The 26,332-nt window shown below is 32.4% G+C and overlaps 1 protein-coding gene across 2 annotated transcripts; it reads left to right on the top strand.

Moving 5' to 3' along the window:
* Positions 1-9,162: 9,162 nt before the first annotated feature.
* On the top strand, positions 9,163-25,096 carry LOC137924907 (uncharacterized). Of its 2 annotated transcripts, XM_068768300.1 has the most exons (11): positions 9,163-9,240; positions 10,069-10,107; positions 12,712-12,747; positions 12,932-12,955; positions 14,595-14,624; positions 15,514-15,558; positions 17,290-17,325; positions 18,441-18,488; positions 20,301-20,318; positions 23,150-23,167; positions 25,038-25,096. In XM_068768300.1, the coding sequence occupies exons 1-11, from the start codon at positions 9,184-9,186 to the stop codon at positions 25,068-25,070; spliced, it is 384 nt and encodes a 127-aa protein (XP_068624401.1). In that variant the 5' UTR covers positions 9,163-9,183; the 3' UTR covers positions 25,071-25,096. The 2 variants fall into 2 exon arrangements, with proteins under 2 accessions (XP_068624401.1, XP_068624402.1); XM_068768301.1 differs by lacking the exon at positions 12,932-12,955.
* The last annotated feature ends 1,236 nt before the right edge of the window (positions 25,097-26,332 follow it).

The raw sequence follows: 26,332 nt of genomic DNA on the forward strand, positions 1-26,332 counted from the left end.
ACAAAACCAGAAATAGGAATAAAACAGCTATTTCAATTAGTATAAATTCTCAAAATAAAAAAAATATAATACCTTGTGACTTCTGGCCTAAGTAATGCTACTGTCAATGCCTACGCCGTAGTGGTTCGTAGATGACTTCTTACATTTGTTCTAAATCTGAAATCTCCGCTTATTTCTATAATAATTCTCAGTCATATCGTTATTCGAAATGTTAAAAATCGTGATCTTTTGAATACGTAAATATTTATCTTAAATACGCGGCGCCTGTCATTTTTATCTTTGGCTGCGAAGAGCTCAGCCTGAAGTTAGGTGTTAAGAGACTAACAGGCTATCTTGTTAAGGTTTTAGGATTCCTTCTAGGGCCGGTAGGTTTTGGAGGTAATAACAACATGAAGTCCGAAGGAGAAATACGTATTTTTTACGAGTTTCACCTATATTTATATCGCTGTATGTAAAGAATTATATTACTATGGAATTCCCCTTTTCAATGCGCCGCTGACGATGACGTTATGTTGCTTCTACAAGGTCGTCAGATGCTGGATTTAGTTGACTTCAGGCTGGTTCCATTGGAAATTTATAAGGGAGGCATATGTCCAGCTGTGTAGATCCTACGGCTGGTATAACGATGATGATAAAAATATTAATTTAGTTCATGATAAATCAAAATAATAAATAGGAATTTAAGAAAAGGACCAATATTTAGCCACTTCCGCACATGCAGTGGTAGTCGTGAAACAAAGTGCACCGCCCGCCAGCCCGCTGATAAATGCGTATGCGGCAAACAATGCGCCAAACTCTCGTGTTTGGCACTAATTGGTGTAACATAACTCCTGAAGATGCCCCGTGGAGGGGTGGCAGTTGTGTGAGTTTCTTACTTAGAATCGACTTCCGCAAGGTAACGCCTGTTTCCATTAAATATTTGATATCAAGGGACTACAAGTTACACATTGCCTTCTTTTTTCTTAACCTAATCATGTCCTTCTGATTACAAAACATAGATAGTTCAAATTTTCGACCACTGAGTGCTTGAAAATACTTCGGTCTATAGCAATCATTACAGACCGTACATCCACTATTGGACATAGTCTTTTTGTTGGAAGCTTCCTATATTCTTCCGACACCTTACAGTCTACGACAGTTCGGCTTACTCATTAAATAGATCAAATATTAAAAAGCGAAATTTTTTTAAAAAAAATTAATCATATCATACACATGTTCTCTAATATATCGTTTTATTCAATCCCCCGGAGATTACGCAATGGAAGGATGCAGCCTACGACTTAGTGTTTACATATTTCATTTGCGTAATGCACGAACAACTTTTTTTTAATTACATTACCACAAGCAAGTGCTATTAAAGCATCGCTTGTTTTTTTTTACTTTTACTTTGTATTAAATACGTATTTTTAAAAAAACTCATAGATAGTCAGATTACTGAACCAATAGAGGTCTTTTATGGCACTCTTTTGATTAAATTAAAACTGCTAGCGTTTCAAACGCACACATCAGAGAAGAACCCATTATAAAGTCAATCGATTTTTATGTTCGAGCAATAACAAATATCCTTAATATAACAAGAGCAAATCATCAAAATAGATATTTTTAATGAATAAACATGATAGTTTACAGCCTATACACGTTCGTATACAACGACAACCTGCGATCTCAACTATGTCGGTCTACCTGAAAGAGAGCCCACCCGTCACGGCTGCCGGCTCATGGTCATTCGAGAAACTTTTTTTCAATTTATTACATGATAACAGACATTACACGAAAGTATATTTTGAAATCTTACACTCTCAGTTGTCTACTGTGATATTGAGTCTAGGAAAAGTTATAAAAAGCTTATTTTTATTTCTAGTGCTAACGTTATACACTTGGCTAATTTTCTGATATATATATATTTTCATATTCTTTCGAACGTGGGAAAAATTTATATATGTAAACATACATATCGACTAATTGTTCAACTTTAGTATAAGCTTGTCTTAAAAATTAGAGAGGAAATCGTTATATTTTTATAAATAAGATTCGAAAATCGACGTACATTCTCTCTGGTTCCGTACTATCTATTATACTCGTATGTATTAGGGGAACCGGAACGTAGTCACTTATTTACGTTAAATCCATCCAGCTACATTTTTAACTAAGTTTAAATTCACCTTCGTTATCAACAACCTTTTGCTATCTAGTATACAAATTTTCAATACCGTACCGGTAAAAATCAATGGGTTTTTATGTAAAATATGTCATCAGAAACAACATTACTTTCCGGTCCCCCTAAAACATATATATGTGTAAATTACATATATATGATATCCTCTTATTAAATTTTTGTACGTATGTTACTAGATATTAGTATTTATAATATATAATATAGTATTACACAATTATATAATTTTTACACCATTTACGCCTGCACAATTGTTATTTCTGTACCACCTTGAGTTCACTGGTAGAGAATATCTATAGTGCAAAAAAGTGTGTAAAAAGAGTGACTAATTAAATGAACGAGTATATACATATTTATGCCATATATTTTCTTTACGAAACTTTTCTCTTGTAAAGTTTACGGTTTTCATATTATAAATTGAATGGACAGCTCTCTTTTAAAGTACAAACCTACTAAATTACATTATTCAAACAAACTATTCTTCCCTCCGGGAAACGAACCTGCAATCTACTTTTACATGAAACGGTCGTTAACCATGGCTCTACTGAAAAACATATGGTGCGTCGTAAAACTCTACCTAGAAATCGTAAAGACTCGAACGATGACAAACATTTTTAAAGTCACAAAGTGCAGTACTGGCGGTAACGTGTGGCCATTAAATTTCACATCAACAGAACTACATGGGTGAATGAAATTACAACTCTATTCCCTTGTACTACGAAACTTGCCGGTAAACGAAAATACCTTATAGATAACATATAAGTTAATGTTTCATTGCGTTTAACGTATGTACAAACATAATGATCAACCTTTTCGAAGTGGACATGATTTGGATGCAAATCATTATTATCATGTCTATCGATTGACGCCCATTGCAGATCATGAGTGTATGTAATAATAATGGTAAATTTCATAATAACATAAGGATTTAATAGGAAAAAATTCTTACGTATGCAATAATGATTTATTATATATAAATAAACATTATTTATTTGTAAAGTTTGATTCCGGTTCCAAAGGTTGTCTGTGAGAAATCTTCGAATGTGATTAGAACCCCAATAGTACTTCTGTTTTATTTTATTGTTAGTAACAATTTTAATATTATTATTACAACAAAAATTCATAATGCCTAATTAATACTGCCTCCTCTATTTGAATTCGGATCTAATCAGGACGATGTATATAGAACGGTGCTGGAGCCGACGATATTGTAAGCTGCGAATGGCAGTTAGGAGCTGTCCAGTGTACAGTTATAATCGTTATAAGAGGCTGGATGCAGGCCCCTTCAAATAGGTTCTACTGGAAACTATCATGATGAAATCCTAGATTTACAAATTATTATTTCAAAATCAATAGTAATATGGTTATACAGAAAGAAATCAGGATCGTTGCTGAAATGGTTAATGCTCAGCAGGGATCTTTGTGAGTTTATATGACACTTATTTCTATGTCCTTCGTACGTACTTAAGAAGACGATTGTACAATAATATTATATCTGTGATTCTATTATAATATCTGTCACCTTTAAGCATTCTAGTATAAAAAAGTTAACAAATTGTAAAATAGTATTCGAACAATCGTAAGACTTTTTAATTAATGTTCCCTGAATACATTGGTACTTAAATCTCAATGCTCCACTTTTATATTCTGTAGTAACTGTTCTTGAAAATTTGTAATTTAAATTGTTTTCATTTATAAAAGTCGTTTTCTTTTTCAAATAAGAAAACATCTCGGAGTTACTGCTATGTTTGCCGATAATAAAAAAGTTATACATCCCTGAATCCATCGCGAACTTGCATTGTTAATCATATCCTATATATACATAGAATTTTTACACTGCATTGTTTTGGAATATATAGTTGCTAGGCCGGGGAATTTTGTAGCCCTCTCAGACTTAAGTTCGTAGAATTGTATAATACGCGAATTTAGAAAAATAATACTTGCCCGATCGTACGACAATTGAACTAAGACGTTCGCACGAAAGTATCAAACTACTATACACATCTGAAAGCAATGACAGCGAGAAGTACTCAGCGATCGAAGGTGGGCTACGTACCTCGGATCTCGCTTGCTATATAAGAAGGCGGGGGCGGGTGCCATCCTCGGAAGCGGAACGATTTGTGAAAAGTGTTATGTTTATTTTTTATTGCATCGTACACGTGTTTGTGCAATGAGAGATGAAGTAGTAACTATTGTGGTGAGACTTACGCCTGTACTGTTCTGAGCAACTGATGAAATCTATGAGGATATTTTAAGGACCCCTCTTTCTGGTCTTTATAAATGGACGGGAGGTATAGCGAGACACGTTCACCATTTGGAAGTGTTGAGGATTCAAAACAGGTCTTTGAACAAGCCTGAAAGAATTCCAGGACCCTTGAAAGGTTGACGTCACTGTGGTCAACGTTACATGGATATAAAATCTTTATAGCACAATTTAAAAACCGTTCCATTATCACCGCCAAGTACGTCTAGAATATTATGTTAACAATATAGCAAAATTTTTGCACAGACAAATAACAGCTTCGTGGTAAAAGGCGCCCCGGGGAGAGAATCCACGACACGACGTCTGCCAATATCACAGAGTAATGAATTGCTCTGTTCTACATTATATTTAGTTTATTATGGCATTAACGGGTTGGTTTCTTGGACCGAATTAACACTTTGTTTTGTACATCTATTATTTAACTAAAAATATATCCAGGCTGCGATTTAAATTCAAACAATAAAAAAAACATATGAAACTCCATTTCTCGAAGTATGTTTTGCATTAGGTCCTAAATATATTAAAAGTAAATTTTGAAAACCCTTATTAACGCGACAGAGTTTATTGTGGACTTTTGTTAGAGAAGGGCGTGTTTGAAAGGATTTTAGTTGAATGATGTCATTATAAGAGAGCTTAATCTTATTCTAGTGACGTATACAAGTGGTCAATGTAAGTGATCATATATTTACAATAAAATTAATACATAAGTACAATACAGAAAAATTAACATATGTTTTCACGTTGTCAAACCACAATTATATAGGAAATATGACGAGGATTTAGGTATATTCTAAGACTATATCTAAGACGATATCCATTCCCTAAGAGGAGATTGAATGCCATCAGTGCAAACATTACAAAGACAATGATGGAATGATTTAAAATAATAAAATATTGTTTGAGCGATAATTATGGTCTACAAAAGTTTGGACGGTTTTTAAAAATTCAAATCGTTTACATCGTTATGTTGTACCGCGCAATTTGCAATTCAAGTTGATGTGACGTCATTGCAAAGTGTGTTCGAAAGCGCGGACCAATTAGCGTGTGTCAGTCAATTATTCTGTCCCATTAGGTACTCTATGCCGCCGATGGCCGGGAGACGGTTGCTAGGCAACGACCGATCGTTGCCGACACGACCTCTCTCCGATTTCGCCTCGCCATCCTATTTTTGAATTTTAAACCATCTTTACAAATTCAAACGCTTATAGATATAAATCTTATTCGAATTTTGTATTCAAATTGTAAACAAGATGTCGGTATAAATATAGAGTTTGAAATGCACGATATTAATGGTTATGAATAATTTCTTATTTCATATCTATAAGCTAAGTTTATGTATACATTTTTAACTTTATTTATTTATTACATTTTGCGTACTGAATTTATATAAATACTTATTTATCTACAAAGACCTAATGAAGGACAAATTGCTTTCCTTCATAGATTATATTTTATGGTATTTTATCTATAAATTCTATCTATAAATAAATAAATTAAGTATTAAATGACCGAACGTGACGGACGTAGGCCTCGCCCTCTTGCATTGGGCGCTTATCGGCTGTCATGATCATGTAAAATTTAAAAAATAAGCGTTTATATATATAAACATTTCAACAAGCATATCATTATAGTTCACTTACCCTTCCGCTCCGTGAACTGATATCAAGCGAAGCTGTAAAAACCTCAGTGCTTACAACAAAAACATGTTCGAAACAGTACAGTACAAGCATATTATTATAATACAAAAATATTATATATCATATTATAACCCATAAAATCTTTAACAGTGATCACTTCTATACATCATGAGAAAAATATCCAAAGAGCCTAATTTGATAGAAACTGGAATCAGTTTAAACTCCCCTGTAACGTCAATTTTAAACTACGTGGGTTCCCAACTCGTGGTGATTTTTGAAGAGCTCACAATAAACTCATTCCTGTTTCCTTTGTCCACAGTCTTTATCACTTCCATAACACCGTAAACACAGTATGTATGTGATTCCATGCATTATTATCGATTAATAATCATATATACTGAAATACGATTTTTTTAAATATTTTTTTGAAAATTTTAAAAATTTTATTATACAGGAATGTATTGTAAAACCGTACACAATTGCCCACAAAACGAAAAGTGAATGTAATTTTTTTTAATAGTTTTTCTTCAAAGTGTCCTGAAGTTTTTTTGTAACATCATTTTAAACGACACTGAAGGTTTTTCAAAACAAGTCTTTAAGTTTAAGTTATTGAAATCGCCTTTATTTGTTCTCGGATATTTTACTTTAATACAGCAACGTATTTTCAGAAAGTTACCCAATACTCTTGAGATGTCTTTATAAAAAAAATTCCAAGGCGTCAAATCTAAACTTCACTCAATGTTATCCTTCTTTAATATTACTTTCCTTGCGAATATTTTTTATATACCTTCCATACTGACATTAGACATATTATAAATAACGTCCTGATGAGCCAAGTATGCTACAGGTGTAGTAAGCAGTAATGATGTTTAAAAAACAAAAGAGTACTCTATTATGAGTCACTGAATTTAAATGAGTCAGTAACAAATTATTTTAATTGGAAACTAAAAAAAAACTGTTTTTTTGTTCTGTGTTTATTAAAACATCAAGAGATGTGAGTCGTAAATGATTAAAAATTTATTTCAAAACAAAAAGTTAATTATATTCAAATAATCTTAATATTTGGTTACCGTTATACGACAGAAAAAAAAGTTTTATGATTTATTTAAATCAATATCTTTCAATAAAAGAGAGACAATTATATTCGAAAAATATTCGCCCTTTCCCCGAATGGAACTCGAGCGTAAAATGTAATAAATTTTCGAAACGGATACTCGAATTAATTATTCGACACTTCAGTTTTTTTCTCTTCTTACTTTGCTTTTTTATTTAATTGGGAAACATAAGAAACCTTCTTTATCACCACCATCATCATTTTGGCTATAGATCTCACACTGCTATCCCCATAGATTTTTATTATAATAGAAACAATTGAAAGCGGCCGGTATCAAGCAGTTTTCGACGACCTGAAAAAGAACGTCTGTCAGTGAACACTTAGTAGGCAGATGTCCTACCTTAAGGCTCTAACAGCCATTAGTTCTGTGCTCTATGTCACGGCAACAACTTACAGATCCGCTGAGATACTTGATTTACTTTTTCACAGTCGCTCAACAAGCTGTGGAGAGGGCTTTACTTGGGATTGATCGAATCAGAAATGAGAAGATCCGTAAACGAACGAAAGCAAGTGACACAGTTTAACTGTTTAGCAAGTTGATGGGCAAGCTGCGTCTAAAGGATAGCCTCTCAGGTCTTAAGATTCTGGGGTGGAAACTACAAACTGGCAAGAGCAGTTTAGGACGTCCATCCACAAGGTGAACAGACGACTTTGTTAAGGTCATTGGAAAACCCTGGATCCAGGAGGCTTGCTAGTCTTATAGGAAATCTTTGGGAAGATCTATGTCCAGCAATGGACATCATAAAATATAACTGAAATGATGATCAAAGTATGAAATGATGATCAAAGTATGAAACTAAAATAACTACACGCTATAGTAAAAATTGAGCAAAAAAGGATAAACATTATTTAGTACTGTAATTCAGAGTTCATTGCAAAAGTCATAATGCCTTTGTGACTGTATGCGCGTAATAAGTCTGAGATATTGACCACCTCTTCTCTTTCGATACATTTGTTTAGAGGTATGTAATATCATAATGACTTCATATGTAAACATATACGATCTTGCTATAAAAAAGTAACCGGCGAAATTCTAAAATTCGATTGAAAAAGAAACTTTTTCGAAGCAATTGAAAATGGCGGCACGAATTTCAAAGGCCATTGAAAAATTTTACCGAAGGCTTTTGAAGCAAGTGGTCTCTGTTTTTCATCCGCATGAAATGCATAGATTGCATTTTTATATGAATAGTAAAAATGAGTGAACTCGATCGAGATGGGTCCGTCGTACTCGTAGAACAGAAACTGTGTTTTATGTGATGAGAAAATAGTTTATTGCTAACAAACAACCTTGCATTTTACTTCTAATAACTGTCCTATATCTACTTCTTCTACTGTATTTAGTTTTTACAAACTGAGAGAAAAATCTTTTGAGATCCTTTTTGGAAAAAAGTAAGTTTATTTATTTTTTATTGCCCACTGCAAGAAATAGGCCTTCCCCAAAGTTATGTACGGGAGATTTACCATATGATAATCTTATATAATTAATTCACAAAGTGTGAATTATGTATAAGACTGTATCCCCGGAATCGAACTTGTGACCTTCGATTGCAAGCTTCAGTCATATAAAGCTTCCTCTGCTCGAACCACTGCTCTATTTTATTGCCTATTATTATTTTTATTATGAGTCATGCTAGGGTCGTCGGAAGACGTCAAATGCAGGCTGCTTTCAAACTCAGTCCTATTAAAAATGTATGTGGGTAATATAACTTTTATCAACTTTTGTAACATTTACTGTTTATTGGAAACAAGTTAAAATTACATATTTTAATCGATATTAAAACATGCATAACATAGTAACGCATAATCTACGCAAATTGATTTCCATATCAATTAATAAGATTACAAAATTTAAAAAGTTAATAGCGTTGTGTATCAATTTTGCACGCAATTAGCTTGTTATGTTCTCATTAATACCGATTAGCTACAGCATTTTAAAATGGTATATATCGACAGATAACGATTAAAGATCGCGTAGTGTCTCAAAAGTGAAATTATCATGAAGTGGTTAATCTTCTTCGGTCTCTGCGTAGTTGTTGTTCTATCTGCACCAACGGTATGTTCTTTTTAAATGACCTTAGCTTCAAATATTCAACCTTGGTTCACCTGATGCTAGATGTAGTCTTCACAGGTATCACGTGTAATAAGTTTCAATGTCCTTCATTTTTATTGCAGACGTATGGCATCTACTGCTGAACATAGACCTGTGTCCTAGATATTAAAAAGCCTGTATCAAGTTTCCAACGAACCTAACAAGGTCATCAGTTCACTTTATAGGTGGACATACTATGCTATATCTGATACTTTCGTTCGTCTACGGATCCATATGAAAAGATTTTCATTGTCAATAAGACGTAGAGAAATCTAGAGCATACCTCTCTCCACTACTAATAGGTCCCTCCTATAGATTTCCAACACGGTCAATTGGATGCGGCTTAGCCGTAGTGCCAGCGCGTGGAATAGCCCATCTCCTCCCGAGGCTACTGTTAGACTTGGCTAAGAGAAAAATATTCACGAATGGTGAGTAGTACCATCTTCGGAATCATATCTGTAATAAAAAAACTGTATCCATAGTTGCAAAATCTGCAAACATTAATTGTTAACAAATACACTAGTCTCCAGTTTTATTATTTAATTTGGTAGCCAAAGAATTACTGCAAAACAGACAACTGGGTTTGATAAATGATAAAGCTGTATAGTTAATAATATGAAATATCAAATCGTGTCCTCGCCTTTAGCACACCTACTTTGCATATGCATTTAAAAATGCAGAGCTAAATGACCTTGCAATTTGTTGCAATGTTTAAACCTTTCACTTGTTTTTTTTACAACTCTATTATTGCTCGAAGTAAATGTTCAAATAAATGTTTATTTTAATTTACAGCCCGACGACAATGATGACGACAACGATGACAGTGATCAGGTTTGCTCACAAAAATTTTATTACATTTTACTTTCCATGTATTTTAGTAGTAACTTAGCGGTAGAGGACTGAGACTTGCGATAAAAGATCCCGGTTTCGATTCCCGAGATACAATATTATGTAATTCTCACTTTGTGCATTAATTATTTTGAGTTTCCACTGTTAACAAACAAGTTATTAAAGAATGGTCAGCAGCGTCCTCTGTGTATCGTAATACCATACTGCAATCGCCAATATATGTTTGGGAGAGGCCTGTGCCAGTGGGCGGCTACAGGTTGTATAAAAAAGAAAATTATCTGACCTTTGTACGCAGTTTTCCAACCTTGTTTGTTAAAGTGTTCAAACATAAACATATTAAAAATTAATATGAAATGAAGAAGATACAGCCAGATAATGTTTAGATATATTTCATTTTCAAATTAAAAACTTTGTTTTATTTTTATTTAACAAATTTCAACACTTCATTATCTTTACAATAAACTATTTAGTTTTTTTTACTATGGTATAATTTTAAAAGTATATGTAGATTACATAATTGTACGTTTATGATAAGAAGTCATACTTTTTATTTCCATCGTTTTGTAAAAACTTTTTAATGCTCTTTCCATAATTATTTTATGTTTTTTATATTCCATATACATTATATAGCTTGTAATATTAAATTATATACCTGCTGTAATATTTTCTAGGGCAATAAATAAATAAATAAATAAATTAGGTAAATGAGATGTGCCTTCTCAAGTAGTTGGATGGTATTTAATTATGCATAATATTGACAATTACCTTTATATAAGTCATGCATACGCTCGAACACTTTCGCTACCAAAAAAATAGCTATTCAAATAAATTTAGTATGTTGTTGTTTGATAATAAATAACATTGCCTTTTTCTTTTGTCAATATAATTTTTATAAAGGCTTTCGTAACATTCATTACACTAATTTGTCTCCCAATTTTCGTTTAATAAAAAAGCCTTTGAAAGTTGACAGCCCTGAGTAAATTAGGAAAACAGAACCCATCATAAGTAATTCTTTTTGGTAAAGAGAAAATTCAAAACGCTCGGGGGCCCTTAAGGATTTTGATGTCGACAATAAATTTTACGATGAATAAATAAAAACGGTACTTCCCCTGAGAAACGGTTTTAACTTTTTTTTCCTAGGTTTTTTTTTAACAAATTGTTTACCTAAAAATAATTTTTTGACTTCATAAAGGATTAAAAACGAACATCCTATTACCTAATATTATTTATTATTAAAAAACTAGCTGTCCCTCGCCCACTTCGTATGGCCTGCACTACGTTCTGTGAATATAAGTTCGTAAAATCTATTGTCAACACCTTTTTACATGCCAAAAAATGTTCTTAAATATATTTACATTTATAAGAGCTAAAGTTTGAAAATTTGCATTCTCTCTAAATACCCCTGATTCGGGTGTAATTTCGTAAAATCCGGAAAAAAAAAAACTTAGCTCTCTTCTAATCGGCAGGAGAAATATTCTTTATAAATCTCAAATTTCTAAACCTTATGGTTCCAGAGATATCGTAATAATACTATACGTAGGTGAAAATGTCTGAGATATTTATAAACATTTATTATTTAAAAATATATATTGACGTTCAATTTTTTCTGTTTTGAAGAATATCACTGATTTTCTAATGAAGGACTTGTCATATGGAAGTGATAGAGCTCTGTACAGGCTCAATGCCGAATTTTCCTTTTGGTAACTATGCACGAATACTGTTTCAGAAACTTCAGTTGAGCTTTCATTACAATACATTAGAAACATTATAGGCTTGGAAGCCAACTACCTCTTGAGTCGCTTGAGCGAAGGCTTTATGAATTAGTAGATGCTACTGTCACTCAGTATGTATTTGGCATTGCAATTCGTGGATGCCCAATGTCAATGAGAGGTCGTGGCGACAAAAAAATAGTCTTCATTCGTATAAATCGAGACAAAAATGCCCAAAAAGCCTTATTTGAAATAAAGTAGAATTCATTTTATTGCATTCTCTTATAACGACATCTTTCAACTTAAAGTAACGGTAAAAGGCTTCGAACGTGTCTAGATCTGTACACAGTATATATATATGCTTGATACAATAGTAAAAAAAGTCTCACGCGCCTTTTAGCTGCCATGCCAGAACAAACAGAGCCGACCATAACGGTTCCTCTTAGCATACCCTAGGTAGCCATGACATTCTAGATTCATAATGGGGACCAGTTTGGATCCGGGGGATATAGCACAGCTACCTAATTTCGGCTATGTTATGAAAATTTATTTTTTTGTTGACTTTGTTGCCTTGATACTTTTTGTCTTTAAAATTTTAAAATAACCGTTATTTGTTGTCTGCAATTCGAAGAAATAGTGGCTGATGCAATTTTAGCTCAAAATCGCTAAGATGAAAAGGTCATCCGTACTTGCTGGTCAAGCTTCGGCACAACCAAAATTCGGCACAAGCGGTGATTTCATGACTAATAAATTTCGTAAATAAATAATTTGTAAATATCTACGTGTTTATGTATGATATATTAAATACAGATAGCACGACTTTAACAATTTTAAAGTAGGTTATTTTCCTTATTATTTATATTTTTCTTTTCCACAGTCAGGCCGAAGGAGATTCCAAACGCTAAGCCTTAAAGTAAGTAAAGGGTGTAGGCGGACATCCGATTATCATAGTTTTTATGTCGTGACAATTTATATATTATTATAAATAATATGGATCATAGTTCTGAAAAATAACATTATTATTATTATTAACACTAGGCCACCACCACTTTAATAAATTCAAATGAGAAATATCAAACGAAAAATTATGGTTTCAGCTCATTGACGAAAACGACGCGAAGGTATGTCTTTAATTTCTTAAAGTGGTGGAATGTCAAGGTTGACATTATAAAATATGTTTCGTAAATATCTCTCAAATATTCATCTTTTGTAAACAACTGTCAATGGTTATGTTAAGTAAAACCAATCTTTATAGACATACAAATTAAATTTTCCAAAGATTCTCATTGCATATTTGTCGAGAAAAAGGCAATGGAGAAACACAATTCGCGTTTTTTCTTGTGATTATCATTAATGACAAAACTTATTTCTGTCATTAATGATATTCATTAAACGATACTTTACTGTTATCATATCACAACGAAGACGATGTCAAAGCGGCGTAAAGTCACAGCACTATACGGATTCACCGTGCGGGCAACAGGTTCAAAGAGACCGCTTTACAATGGTACCTTCACCTACCAGACTCCTATGTCATGCTAATTAATTTTAATGACCGTATTGGTAGGTCTTTCTTTAGTAGCCTATTCCAAAAAGACGCTGATTTTCGCTTTTGATAGGCCTAAATCCTTCAACATGTTATAGAGAGATTACGATATTATTTCTCGCTCCTACCTCAACCACAAAAATATTCACTATGAATCATATCCTAGTAATTTCACTGACAATGTCGCTGTATTTTCACCATAATTGTGTAGTCTTTAGACATTATTTCCCCATGGAATAGTTACGTTTATTGAAACCACACTTTTTTTTGAAAATGGAAGTAAGTGTGGTTTAGAAGGCATCACCACGATATCCTCAGGGATTCTTGTTATCTGTCCTAACTGTTAAATCTGGAACTACTTACAGATGATTAACAAAATACATTCATAAAAAGAGTCCGAAGTATTTGTAACGTCCACTAAACCATATAAGGCTCGCTTAGTGCTTTACCCCGTACTATTAGTATCGAAAATTATATAATATATATCGGAACATGCAACTAGATTTGGAAATGAAATTAAGAATTAAATAACAATTTTATAAATTCCTACTCTAAGACTCACGTAACTTCATAACATATTTATAAAAGTATTAACAGTTTGTATTTAGGTATAATATTTGCAGGTATATTCAAGCTTGAGCAGTGGTAGCCCAGTGGTAAAGGATTGAGATTTGCGATTCTCAGAAAACAATGTTATATAGTTCATTCTTTGTGCATATAGAATTGCCACTGCTCACAAACAAGTTTCGAGAGGATGGGGAGTAGCATCCTCTGCGTACCATAATATCACATTGTGATCGCCATCGCGCCCACCATGCGTGGCGATTAAGGTATATCTCCCATAGACATCTTTTAGGAAGACCTTGCAGTGGGCATATATAGGCTGTAACGACGATATTCAATCAGCTATTGTTTCGTAGGTTTGCCTTTGATAACACATCTAGTACCTTTTGGACTTGAACTTCTTCTACTTTTTAGGCGATAGACGCCCACTGCAAGGCATAGGCCTTCACCTAAGTTTGTCACGAGGACTGGTCTGGCGCTTCCGTCGTCCCGCAACGTCCCGCTTCCTTAACTATGTCGTCGGTCTATCTAGTACAAGACTAACCCACGCCACGTCTACCAGTACGTGGTATTGGACTAACACATGAAATTGAAATATTTTATATTATTACTATTATAAAATTAAAAATATATTTGATAATTAATTACAGAAGAATAATAATAATCTGGACGATGACGACGTAAGTAGTTTTTTTAACTTAAATAACGACCCAAATACGAATACCTTTTAACAGGGATATCCAAATTATTTTATGCAAGAAAACTCTTTTTTAGTATGAATTGATACTATTTGTGATAAGTTACTTAGATTCTCCAATAGATGGCGCTATTTTTAATTTGCGTACATAATAATTGTAGAGTTAAAATTTTACTGGACTCTATTTTTTTATAGGGCAAATGTCTGATTTTTTTCTACTGGATGTACCGTGGATTTCCAGATCTCATCCACCTCGATATTAGTTTTCATTAATGTCTACTTATGGAAAACCTAAATCGACCACTTTGAAAATTCCTGCTGTAGACAACCTCTTTAGTCAAACACCTCAATTAAACAAATCATCCGCCACGGAAAAAATCTAGACGTTAGTGCAGAAGTAAAATTTTAAGTTGCAGTGGACAGGGCACATCGCAACCGTCGGCCGTTTGGTCCGAATGGTTCTCAAGCGACCACTAGCCGATACACGTGGCATGAATAGGCCTCTTACTGGATGGAGCTCAGATATAGTCAAGTCAAGGTTGCCAGAAACCGCTGAATGCGGGCAGCCGCAAACCGGCAAGCCTGGTATTCTTACATTGCATTCTTTGGGAGTGGACTATACCACCGGCATCTATAAGCTGATATGATAAGTGATGTATAAGTAATTTAATCATAATGTTTAAACGAGATACTGTTCAGTCTGATTGTAATTGATGTGGCCATTATATCACAAATCTAGATTTTTTCCATCCAGTGAAAACTTGTAATAATGAGATTGTGAGTGCCATTATTACAAGGATAGTAAATAAACTTCTATTGTTTATTTTTATATGATCTCTAATATGATACAGCAATCGTTTTTCCTCCCATAGAATAACAACGATCGTCGATACAGTGATGATCTTGGATCTTTAAGGGTGAGTATACACTAAAATTACTACCAAACATACCTGTAAAGTTTAAGAAAATTACAAGCAAAGTAACATTAAGATTACTTTCTTCTAAATTTATACAGACGATTTCACATACAAGAACTGTAGTGCCATTTTTAAAAACCAAAATAAAGAACACAGATTAATATACATTTGAAAAAAAAGAGTGGATATAAATATAGTAATGTACTCTGAAACTAATTATTGTTTAGTTAGTTAGCAGTTAGCGTATAGTCATGTATCAAAAAAGAGAAACGACATAATAACATAATAAAAGCGACTCTTCGCAACATCTACGCCGTGTTTACCCACTTGAGAGCCTTAAGCCCTCACTTATAGCTCACGGGCCATTTCAAACTGTAACAGCCTGCAAAGCTATCAGTATCGACTTCCACAGAAAGAAAGAGAAAGCTATCAGCCCGTAGTTCCACTCCTTTCGTCACGAAGTCGTAGTACAGTTTCCATAGTTTACTAATTTAACTTTTAATTATTTTCTTTTAAAGTTTTTTTTTTGTTAAATTTAAACTCTCAATCTTAAACCCAGGTGGTTCTTTTTGCTCTCTTCCACCGAATTTGTCTTTTCTCAATAATGTAAATATATGAGAAATATATATCTAATTTGCATGAAATTAAATATAACACAACATAAGATTTCTACACACTACTTTTAACAATTATGTTAATTTTATTCACACACATTTTATCCATAGCTTTCTTTAGTATTTTAACCAATTTAGGCATTAAATGTGACAATCTTACAGGATTAAAATTTCATTATTTTTCATAACAAATTCAAACAATACAAAAATTAAAAATCTTACGTTCTACTTCGCTACACTAGAAAAAATACTTCATAAATATAAATCATGACTTTGACAAGATAAAAGAAGTAAAATAAATTGAAATGTCTACAAAAATCTTTTCTAAACACACCTTTTCACCGTTAAAGTTGTTCGGCACACTTCGTCGTATTCTACCAAGCACACAAAACGACTTAAACCACATAAGACTTGTTTTTCCTTTAGCATTTCTCTCACACGCAGACTTCCCAACAATTTTCTCCTTCGCCACTAAGCATGCGGCTAATCTGTAGTTAACGATGCATTTAACAGCTTTCTTCCGCGAAAGTTCCAGCAAAGTTAGACTGCGCTACCACTTAAATAAAACTAGAATAAATGCAAGTTAATACTTTGTTCTTTCTTCTGAATCTTTCTTATAGATTTGAGAATCGTGGCTTCCATAGTCTAATGTATGATATACGATTTTCTTTGTTTAATTATGTTCCCATCCGAAGACAGTACCTGCGACACAATTAGTAATTGTAACCACTTTTGTCTGTACCTATGATGATGTATATCGTTGTACCAAATAAATGGAGATTAAATAAATAAATGATTATAAAGATTTCCTGAGCTAAGTCTTTCTTTCCGTCTACCGCTTCGATCAGCATGCTCGTGAACAGTTTTCAGTTCTCGGTAAGCCGTGGGTTGTGGTTCCCTCTTCTCACATAGAGCAGTCCATTTAAGTTCACGACCCTTCCGCTCCTTGAACTCAGTTCAGATGAAGCTGTAAAAGCCTTAAGGATAACAGCAACTACTTCTACAGAGAAAATGGAAAATGGAAAGCAGTCTTATGTTCTTAAGAATTTTTTTTTGTCATCCTTTTATCTAGAAGACGTCTTTTGACATGTTTTTATTTTTTATTAAAAATTTTCAGGTGCCGCCGAAAGACGTTTATTTGAATGACGCTAAGGTAATTTTTGTCGTTAATAATTAATAAAGTTAGTTGCATTAATGATGGTAACATGATATACATATATATTTATATGGGACACCGATATAGATATATATATATAGATATATATATATGTATATATATATATATATATATAAATACATATATATATAAATACATATCGATGTCTCTTACAATTATAAGTAAGATTTACATCGAAATTAATGTTTTTTTCAAATTTAATTGCTACAATATAGAAATAACATTTTTTCTTGACTCATCAAATTCCGAATCAATTATTTTTGCAATTACGTATATAAAATTAGTCAATTAAAAATAGATATTCGGCAAATAATTGATTTTTATGAACAATTATATTTAAAAAAAAATAAAAATAATTCTCTGACAAGCACTACTCCGTCACCTATACGACCGACAGCTATGAGTTCATAAATAAACATGAGTACACGCGCTATTTTTTCAATCGTATTTATTTAGGTACTATCAATACACAAGTAAACGTGGTTACTTACTAGAAACAGGCAACACACTTTACATTTACCTAAACAAGTCACTTCTACATAAAATTTATCAAATTATTCTTAGTATACGCAACATATTCTCAAAAGAGCCCTTCGTCTAGTCCAGGGGTGGACAACTTGCGGCTCGCAGGCCACACGCTGCTCTTTTTTTGTGAACCTTCGACTATTTGCTTCCATATGTAAATGTGTTTAAAAAATATAACATAATAATAATAAATTAAGCGTGGCCTTGCATGAATATAATAAAAATTACAATAAAAATCTAACACTAGTATTTTATGTGTGAATAGATATTTCTCTTCTCAATACATAAAGTTTTTGATTTGAAAAGCTTTATTTATGCATGTTCTATTTATTGTTTGCAAAAATAAATTGCTAGCTCTGTAAAAGCTTTAAAATTTTGTTAATTCTAATGATTTACTCTTCCGCATCAAACGGTTGACAACCTCTGGTCTAGTCACTTCGTAAGATTGCATTTACGTTAACATTCAATGAGATTTTGATCTGACTGTAGGCTAATATGTTTAAAAATTAAGATATGGCTTATTAAAACTGCGTAATTGTACATTTTAAAATTATTTTACATTTCAGAATTCACAGTTAGACGTTCTCGCACGGGAATTGGAGCGCTTGTCAGCGGTAAGAAATTACTTCTTTCTGTAAAAATCGTACTATACACAACCATCATCAGCTACAACAAACATAAAAATTATGAAAGCTAAAACATTTCAACGAGAACATTTCAAATATTTCTATATAAAATGAAAATAATGAAGTCCAATAATAATAATATTAATCAAAAGACAATTAAGTCATCGAGGCTTTAATTAAAATGAAACGGGACGTCTGTTACGTCACAAGGCATAGGTAAGAAATAACATAACAGAAAATTAGTACCGATAATTGCGAAAGTAAGTAATTTAAGGCAAATTTAGTATAAAGCACTGTAATACAACAATAAAAAAACTAATAAATATAACAAGGTAAGACATAAAAAAAGTTTTAAAAAAACATTGTTAGTTTAGTAAAACATGTATTGAATCCCTGTCCATTTGAACATTGGATATGAAAATAGCATAGATGTACAATGTTTGTTGATTATTCCTTATTTAAAAATATTATATGTTACATTTACATACATTTCCGTGTTATTAAATTAATATGAAAAGTGCAACGAACGTAGGAACTGAAATATTCTCGTGTAGCGACCACAAGCAAGTAAATGTGGCGTGGATAGAGCTCCCATCAAGTGCGCGACAACACAGTCAAAATCGCATTTCTTTGCCAGATAAGGACAACACGAGACCGGTCATTGTTGCAATCTTTGTGGGAAGACTATACCTTAAAGTGTTTCTATTGGTTGACATGATGATCTGCTTTTAAAAATAAAAAGTAGTTGACTCGAAAGCTTAAAACGTAGTCATATATCCATCATTTTAATATAAAATATACCTGATAATGACCACAGACCGGTAAGCGGATAGAAGTTGTGGGTGAAATTTATAGTCGGATGATGCTGAAGGCAGGCTGCATTACTGGACTATTTCACTATTGCATTACTTCACTATTTCACTACTTCACCACTTCACTATTTAACTTCCTTTATCTTCCGTCCGAGTGGCTTTGTTGTTATTGACTCGGTAAAATTTTTACCGCCTTGTTAATGTTTGACGATCTTCAACGGGCACGTTAAGATCTGCTTAACCTCTTTTGACCGGACCCTTGAAAATCTTTGAGGAGGCATATGTACTCTTGAAGACATATTACAGCTGAAATAACGATGATGGTAAATTAATGAAATATATTTCTGAAGAAAGAGAGATCCTTCACACTTTGGACCTTTATAAATAATCAGTGCCCATTAGTACTACATTATGAGATATACAAAGAAACTATGTTATACACTATAACATTCTTCTATAGTATATTCTAAGTTCTATAAAAGGCCATTTTCAATATTCTCATTATTGGTGACTCTTGGAATACTGGCCGCATTTATAATCAACAATATTAAATGCATAAGAAAGTAATAAATAAAAAAGAGGCATGTAACTACCAAATTCTACATCGGTACCGCTCAAGGTTGAAAAGGTTGTTATACATTAGTTGACAGCTAATGAGCTATGTATCCAGTATTAATAAACTTGTACACCAATAACCAATCAGCATGTATAATTTTGTAAGTTAGAATATTTAATAAAAAGTATATAATGAAAGTATATCAATAGTTCAATAAATACTTCAAGTTGTATCAGACGCAAAACTAATACAGCGACCGCCGGTACTTGATCCGTGAAGTTTATTGTAGGAAGTTGGCCAATAAGGCTTTGAGTTGAAATCTATTCGTAAATGTTAAGTCGATCCCTGATATTTCACTATGATATTACAAGGAGTTTCAAAGCGGTTGAAAGGTAGTTACTAAAGTTTGATTATTAAATGTTTCATTTTCAGAAGTACCAAGGCAGAGGGGTGAGTTATATTACATATTTTTTTAGAATGAATTTATGCCTTGATTTTGTAACCATGTTTAAAACGTCGTTTTACCTTATAGACGCCCACTGTCATGTATAGACCTCCCCTTTAGATACTTTTGAAGGGGTAGGCAGGTTGGCGATCGAAATGTGATATTATGGTACGCAGAGGATGCTATTTCTCATCTTCTACAAACATATTTGTGAGCAGCGGCAATGCCATATCATAAGTGCACAAAATGTGAATTATATAAGAACGTATTTCGGGAATCGAATCCGCGATATGCAATCGCAAGTCTCGGTTCACTACCACCGGGATACAACTATTCAAATATTTATAACACGCCAACCATTTTATAAGTTCTTTAAGATATATTTTAAAACTTCAGCTTCGTAATGGAATCATAGGTTACGAAAAAGTCATTGCGCATTTTCTATGCAAATTCCAAGTATATTTTTTCAAAGTGTATTTGCTTTTAGTTATAGTATATAGGAGCCATTTTTCGATGACATTTGCTCTTATAGGCAGTGGCGTAATGGCATAAGAATAAAAATTTTGAAAGTTCTGATAAAAAAAAACGCGGGTAGCAATTTTGACAGTCAAACCAATAATACATTTTTTTCATATTTAATTGCTATTTCATATGAATTAATGTTACTAAAATCAATTGAAAAAAAGTTTGTATGCTATAAATGTATATTATTATTTACTTTATTGCTATATACTCTGTGATGGTAGAATATTTTTTTATATACTCTATATTTCTTCAATATAAAAAAAATCCACACGATGCTGCCAGTCCTGTGTTTCTTCGCTTTACGATTACGGAAAAATTTAAATTTAAAATCCGAATTCTATCACCTATACGTTATATATAAAGTAATACATGTGACATATGCTAAATTTGTGCACACGTTCCACAACTTTAAAAATCATTTTAGATAAAAAAATCTCCAGAAAACCGTTCAAAGGAGTAATAAAATCTATATTACACAAGTATTTATTAAAGGAAGAGAAATGTTATTACAAAAAGAGTTAATATTTTCAAAGACCTTTCTGTTCCATGAACTTATATTAGATGAAGCTTAGGCCTTAGCCAAAAGCAAAAATTAATTAAATAAGTACAAAACATATAAAGATACAAAATGAAATTATAAAAATCAATTTTGTAACTATTTGTTCTATGATAACAAGAGTGCGTGTTTGTTGTTGTCTCGCACAACAAAACCGAACGATTCCAAGAATTTCATATGCCCAGAATCAAATTTTGTCGTTGCATATTTAAGTTTATGTAAGCAATGTCGAAATTAAAACTAAAAAAATTTTTTGGTATTCATAGTAAAACGAAAAATCAGTTTATACAAAGGGTATTTATTCTTATTGGTAAACAGCCTTTATTCAAAATTGTGTTAAAATAACAGTATAAAAAAAGATTGAGTGGATATACGAAAAGAGGGTTTCTCCGATGTAAATTTAAAAAATATCGAAGCTGAGTTATAATGCCCTTTGTAAAAGACATTAAATATTTATTCTCGAGTATACGGCTTAAATTTATATTCATGGTTGCTTTAAAAACTCTTTTGATATTTCGCACAAGGTACAGTATGGCAAGTCGAAAAAGGTTAAATTTTGCCTCTGGCCCTTTATAATTTCAACACGAAACCTTTGTTCACTTTAATATATCCATCAAAGTTTATGACCAAAACACATTATTTTTTACTTACGATCTAAAATCTATCAATAGATATATTACTTCTGCATGTTATTATATTTAAAAAAAATTATAAATATTGCAGAACTGTCTTTTTTTTTATTAAGTGAAGAAAAGCGACGAAAAACTACTAGCATCAAGGCTTATTTTGCCATATAATGCTACAGAACAAATAAGCGTTGATGCCTTAAGGTTTTAGAGTGAAAACCACGGACCCGCAAGAGGAAGAGGAGGTCCACCCACAAAGTGAACAGACGATATTATTAAGGTCGTCGAAGAAGGGTACGTGGCACTTCCAAAAGGTCTTATTTTAAGTCTATGGAAGGGGTCTATGTTGTGATGAAGAAAAAAGAGGGTTACAATTGTTTTAGATAGCAGAATAACGAGAAAACCATTTGAGTTTATATTAGTATTAGAATTGACATGTATATAAAAAAATATTTAAATAATTTAAATTTTAGTTCTATAGTTGGTAGTAAAAACGCGTGCAATAACAAAAAATAAATAAATGGAAGAGGAATGCCTCTGTTTGGAGTGGTACTAGGAGTCCAGAAGTACGTCACTAGTTAGATTATTTAAGAAGCAAGACTTAAGCTTAAGTTTTATGTTGTTTGTCATTTATTATTACAATTCGCTAGAATTGCCACGTTAAAATATATCTTTTAAAAACATAATTGGTTTTAACTACTCTATAAATATATTTATCCAGGGATCAGAGTACCTTGCGTTAAAGACAACGCTCTTAAAAACTTTACCCGGCCAATATTTACACACTTTACATGTGTACTCTTCTATCTGATGTGCCAAATCATGTGCCGGACGCTAAAAAAACAGATTATTAGAAATATTATAAGGTCAATGTCTTATAAAACGAGGGTCACTGGCATCTAGCATCATCAGTAATAAATACTTGTCTGGTCGATGTGCCAAATCATATGCCGTAGACGATAACAGAGCATTAAAATCATTGTAGATCAATGTTTTAGAACTATGGCACACTCGTGGCCCACTGGCATATAATAATAAATGTATTCCCATATAATGAATTTACGTGTAACTATAGTAAAAATATAATATAAGTAATTATATTCTTGAAAGTTATTCTCTTATTTTCTAGGTCCTGAAAGTAGCCTACGTAAGTTAATTAGAAATTACTTTATTATTCTATTATCCTCTTTCATAGTCCTTGAAAGCAATTTCTTTATTTTATTAATTTTGTAACTTAATTATTGAACTAATGATTAACCAATTAATTTTAACTCACTTTGAAGATCTTGCACTGATAGAACTGCCCCACACCACCGTTTTATGTTCTCTCTGCGCTGAATTCTCTCCAAAATTCAATAAATTTAAATTCTGTTGAAATATTTCGATGCGCGAAGTACCGAAAACGTTTGAAAGTAATAAAAACTATAATCGAGAAATCATAGGAATATCTAACAAAATTTAGAATTTGGATTGGAAAGTAAATTATTGCGCATAAATATTAAGAAAAATCCATTACCTAAGAATGTATTAAATAAGTGCGTATATCACTTAGAAGTAAAATCTTTAAAGGATTTGTGACTGTAATGTAAATTATAATAACAGTATAATAAATAGAATCGTAAAAAGGTAAATGTAGAAATAAGTTAATTTTAGTCAGTTCTCTTTTCAGCTGATAGGTGCTCCCTATAAGGCATAGGCCTCTCACAAAACTATGAGGAGATATACCATAATAGCCACGCTTAACAGGCGGGTTGGCAATCGCAGTGTAGTATTATGGTACGCAGAGAACGCCACCATCCATTCTCTGGAAACTTGTATATCAGATGTAACTATCCTATATATTTATTGCACAAAGTATGAATATAAACTTGTATCTCGGAAATCGAACTCGAAACCTATGAACGCAAGTCTTAGTCCTCTACCCCTGTGCTACCTTAATTTCAGTAGTGAACTTAATAACACTTTTGTTCTTATAAAAATTAGGTTAATAACACGATATGATTTGCAAGAAACAAGCAAAGGAAATAAAATTGTAATAAAAAACTTTTTTGATTAAAAATACAGATACAACAGGTACAAATATACCGCAAGGGGGCGCTAATAACCAGGGTTTACAAGCGCGAGAAAAAACATAACCTTTTTTTATGTATAAATATTATTGTGATCATATGACAAAAAATCACCTAAAATCGACGTCACTGTGATTATTGACTTTACACACCTTGTGCAACAATTGCAGTATCAGTAAATCCATTAGTATTTACTAATAATAATCAGGGTATAGCGCAGTGGTAGCCCAGCGGTAGAAGATTGAGACTAGCGATCGTAGGTCGCCAGTTCGATTCCTTGGCTACGATCTAATATAATTCATACTTTGTGCATAATTATAATGTATTGCCATTGCTCACAAACAGGTTACTATAATAGCACTCAGCGATCACCAACCGATTATGATGAATTATATCATACCAAGATATCTTTGTGGAAGGCTTATGCCTTGCAGTGCGCATCTGTCGGCTGATGGTGATTAATCTAATATATAAAAGTGCGCATCTGTCGGCTGATGGTGATTAATCTAATATATATATAGGTGTTCGAACTTGAACTCTTCCTAAACGGCTTGACCGACTTTTACCAAATTTTATATGCGTATTCAGTAGATCTGAGAATCGGCTACTATCTATTTTTCATACCCCTAAGTGACCACCCTTGTCCACCCCTAAATTATTTTTTTTATTTTTTAGACAATTTTTTTGGTTTTTATTTTATTATGATACAGCATACAAAAATACATACAACCTTAAATTTTCACCCCTCTACGATCAACCCTTTTTTTTTGTTAATTAAAAACCCTATTTTTTTTGCAAAACAACGTTTGCGGGAACAGCTAGTTTATTTATATATATATCCCCGAATGTCCTTTTATTCTTCCTTAAACATTTATTATTTTATCAAAATAAATTTAAAAACTCCAGAGTCCTTCTTTTAATAATATATGATTTCTATTTTATTTTCAGAGTCCACCAAAACATAGAAACGTAAGTTGTTAACAAAATAAACTATTTACTGTTTTAATAACAGATTAAAGGTATATAAACTTCAAATTGTATTTGAAAACATTCAGTTTGTTTATAAATGTATACATAAGAGAGATCTTATATATTATTTATTGGTTTACAGTCAAACGCTAAACTCTACGATCTTGGAGTAAGTATCAAAGTTTCTTCATACTTTGTAGAAGATTTCTAAGGGGGAAGAATACGATTACAATTGCGACATATACGTCAATAAATAGAGCAATCATTAATTGTTTGAGGCATGAATCTTGAAAATACTTATTTCTCATATGGCCTAATTTATGTCTCCATTTCCGTATTGGAAAAGCATGTATTTTTTTATTTACGTACCGGGAAACATAACTGACAATGCTGTGAATCAAAAAGTATTACATTAAAAACTGTGTTTTAAATACCTTATTTTATTGTTAAATACGGTTTATTTGAAACCAAATAAAAGTCTGAAAACTTTTGACCTAAAGACGCTAGACAAAAAATGCACGCGATTTTGTGTTTTATAATCCTTAATATTATTATAGTTACTTGATGTAAAAGACGTAATTGTTTCGTCATTATGTACTAAAGATTGACAATAATCTTATATTACTATATACCAATCAGACAACGACATGTATTATCATAATCTTCTTTGTTTAGTTGCCAACGCGACTAAGAAAAGTAACACGCAAAAATTCCCCAAAATAAATGTAAACAATACTAGCTAATACTTATTTATTATATTAATTTGCAACTAAAATGAATCAATAAATATTAGTTGGAAGTTATAATTTCTTTTTTATTCCATCAAAACTAACCATACACACAAACTAAACAGTAAAACTAAAGAGATTTTACCCATCATTATCATTTCAGTCAAAGGACTTCCACAGCTGGACATAGGCCTCCGGTATTTATTTTCAATATCATCAGTTAGTAGCGGCATTTTCTGGCATTTTCCGATTAGACGATCTTAACAGGACTGTCTGTACATCTTATGAGTCGACGAATACATTGTGCTTACTTGTCCGTTTTCTCTGCTCCAGAACCTAAAAACCGCATTGGCCATCTGTCCTGTCCACTGCTCGGCTACTTTAATTTTTCTTCGGATTTCTCCCATCCTGATTCGAGGAAGAATCAAATGGAAGAAATGGAATGATTTCTAACGAAGACATTTTTTATTTCAGAGCCTTCACTTTAAATATGTGAGTAAAATTGTGGATTAAACAATAGAAATCTATATATATATTTTAAATAAC

The sequence above is a fragment of the Battus philenor genome, unplaced genomic scaffold, assembly GCF_028537555.1.
Source record: "Battus philenor isolate CCGP_79_NKW_IND1 unplaced genomic scaffold, ilBatPhil1.0.hap1 SCAF_25, whole genome shotgun sequence".
NCBI classification, from domain to species: Eukaryota; Metazoa; Arthropoda; class Insecta; order Lepidoptera; family Papilionidae; genus Battus; species Battus philenor.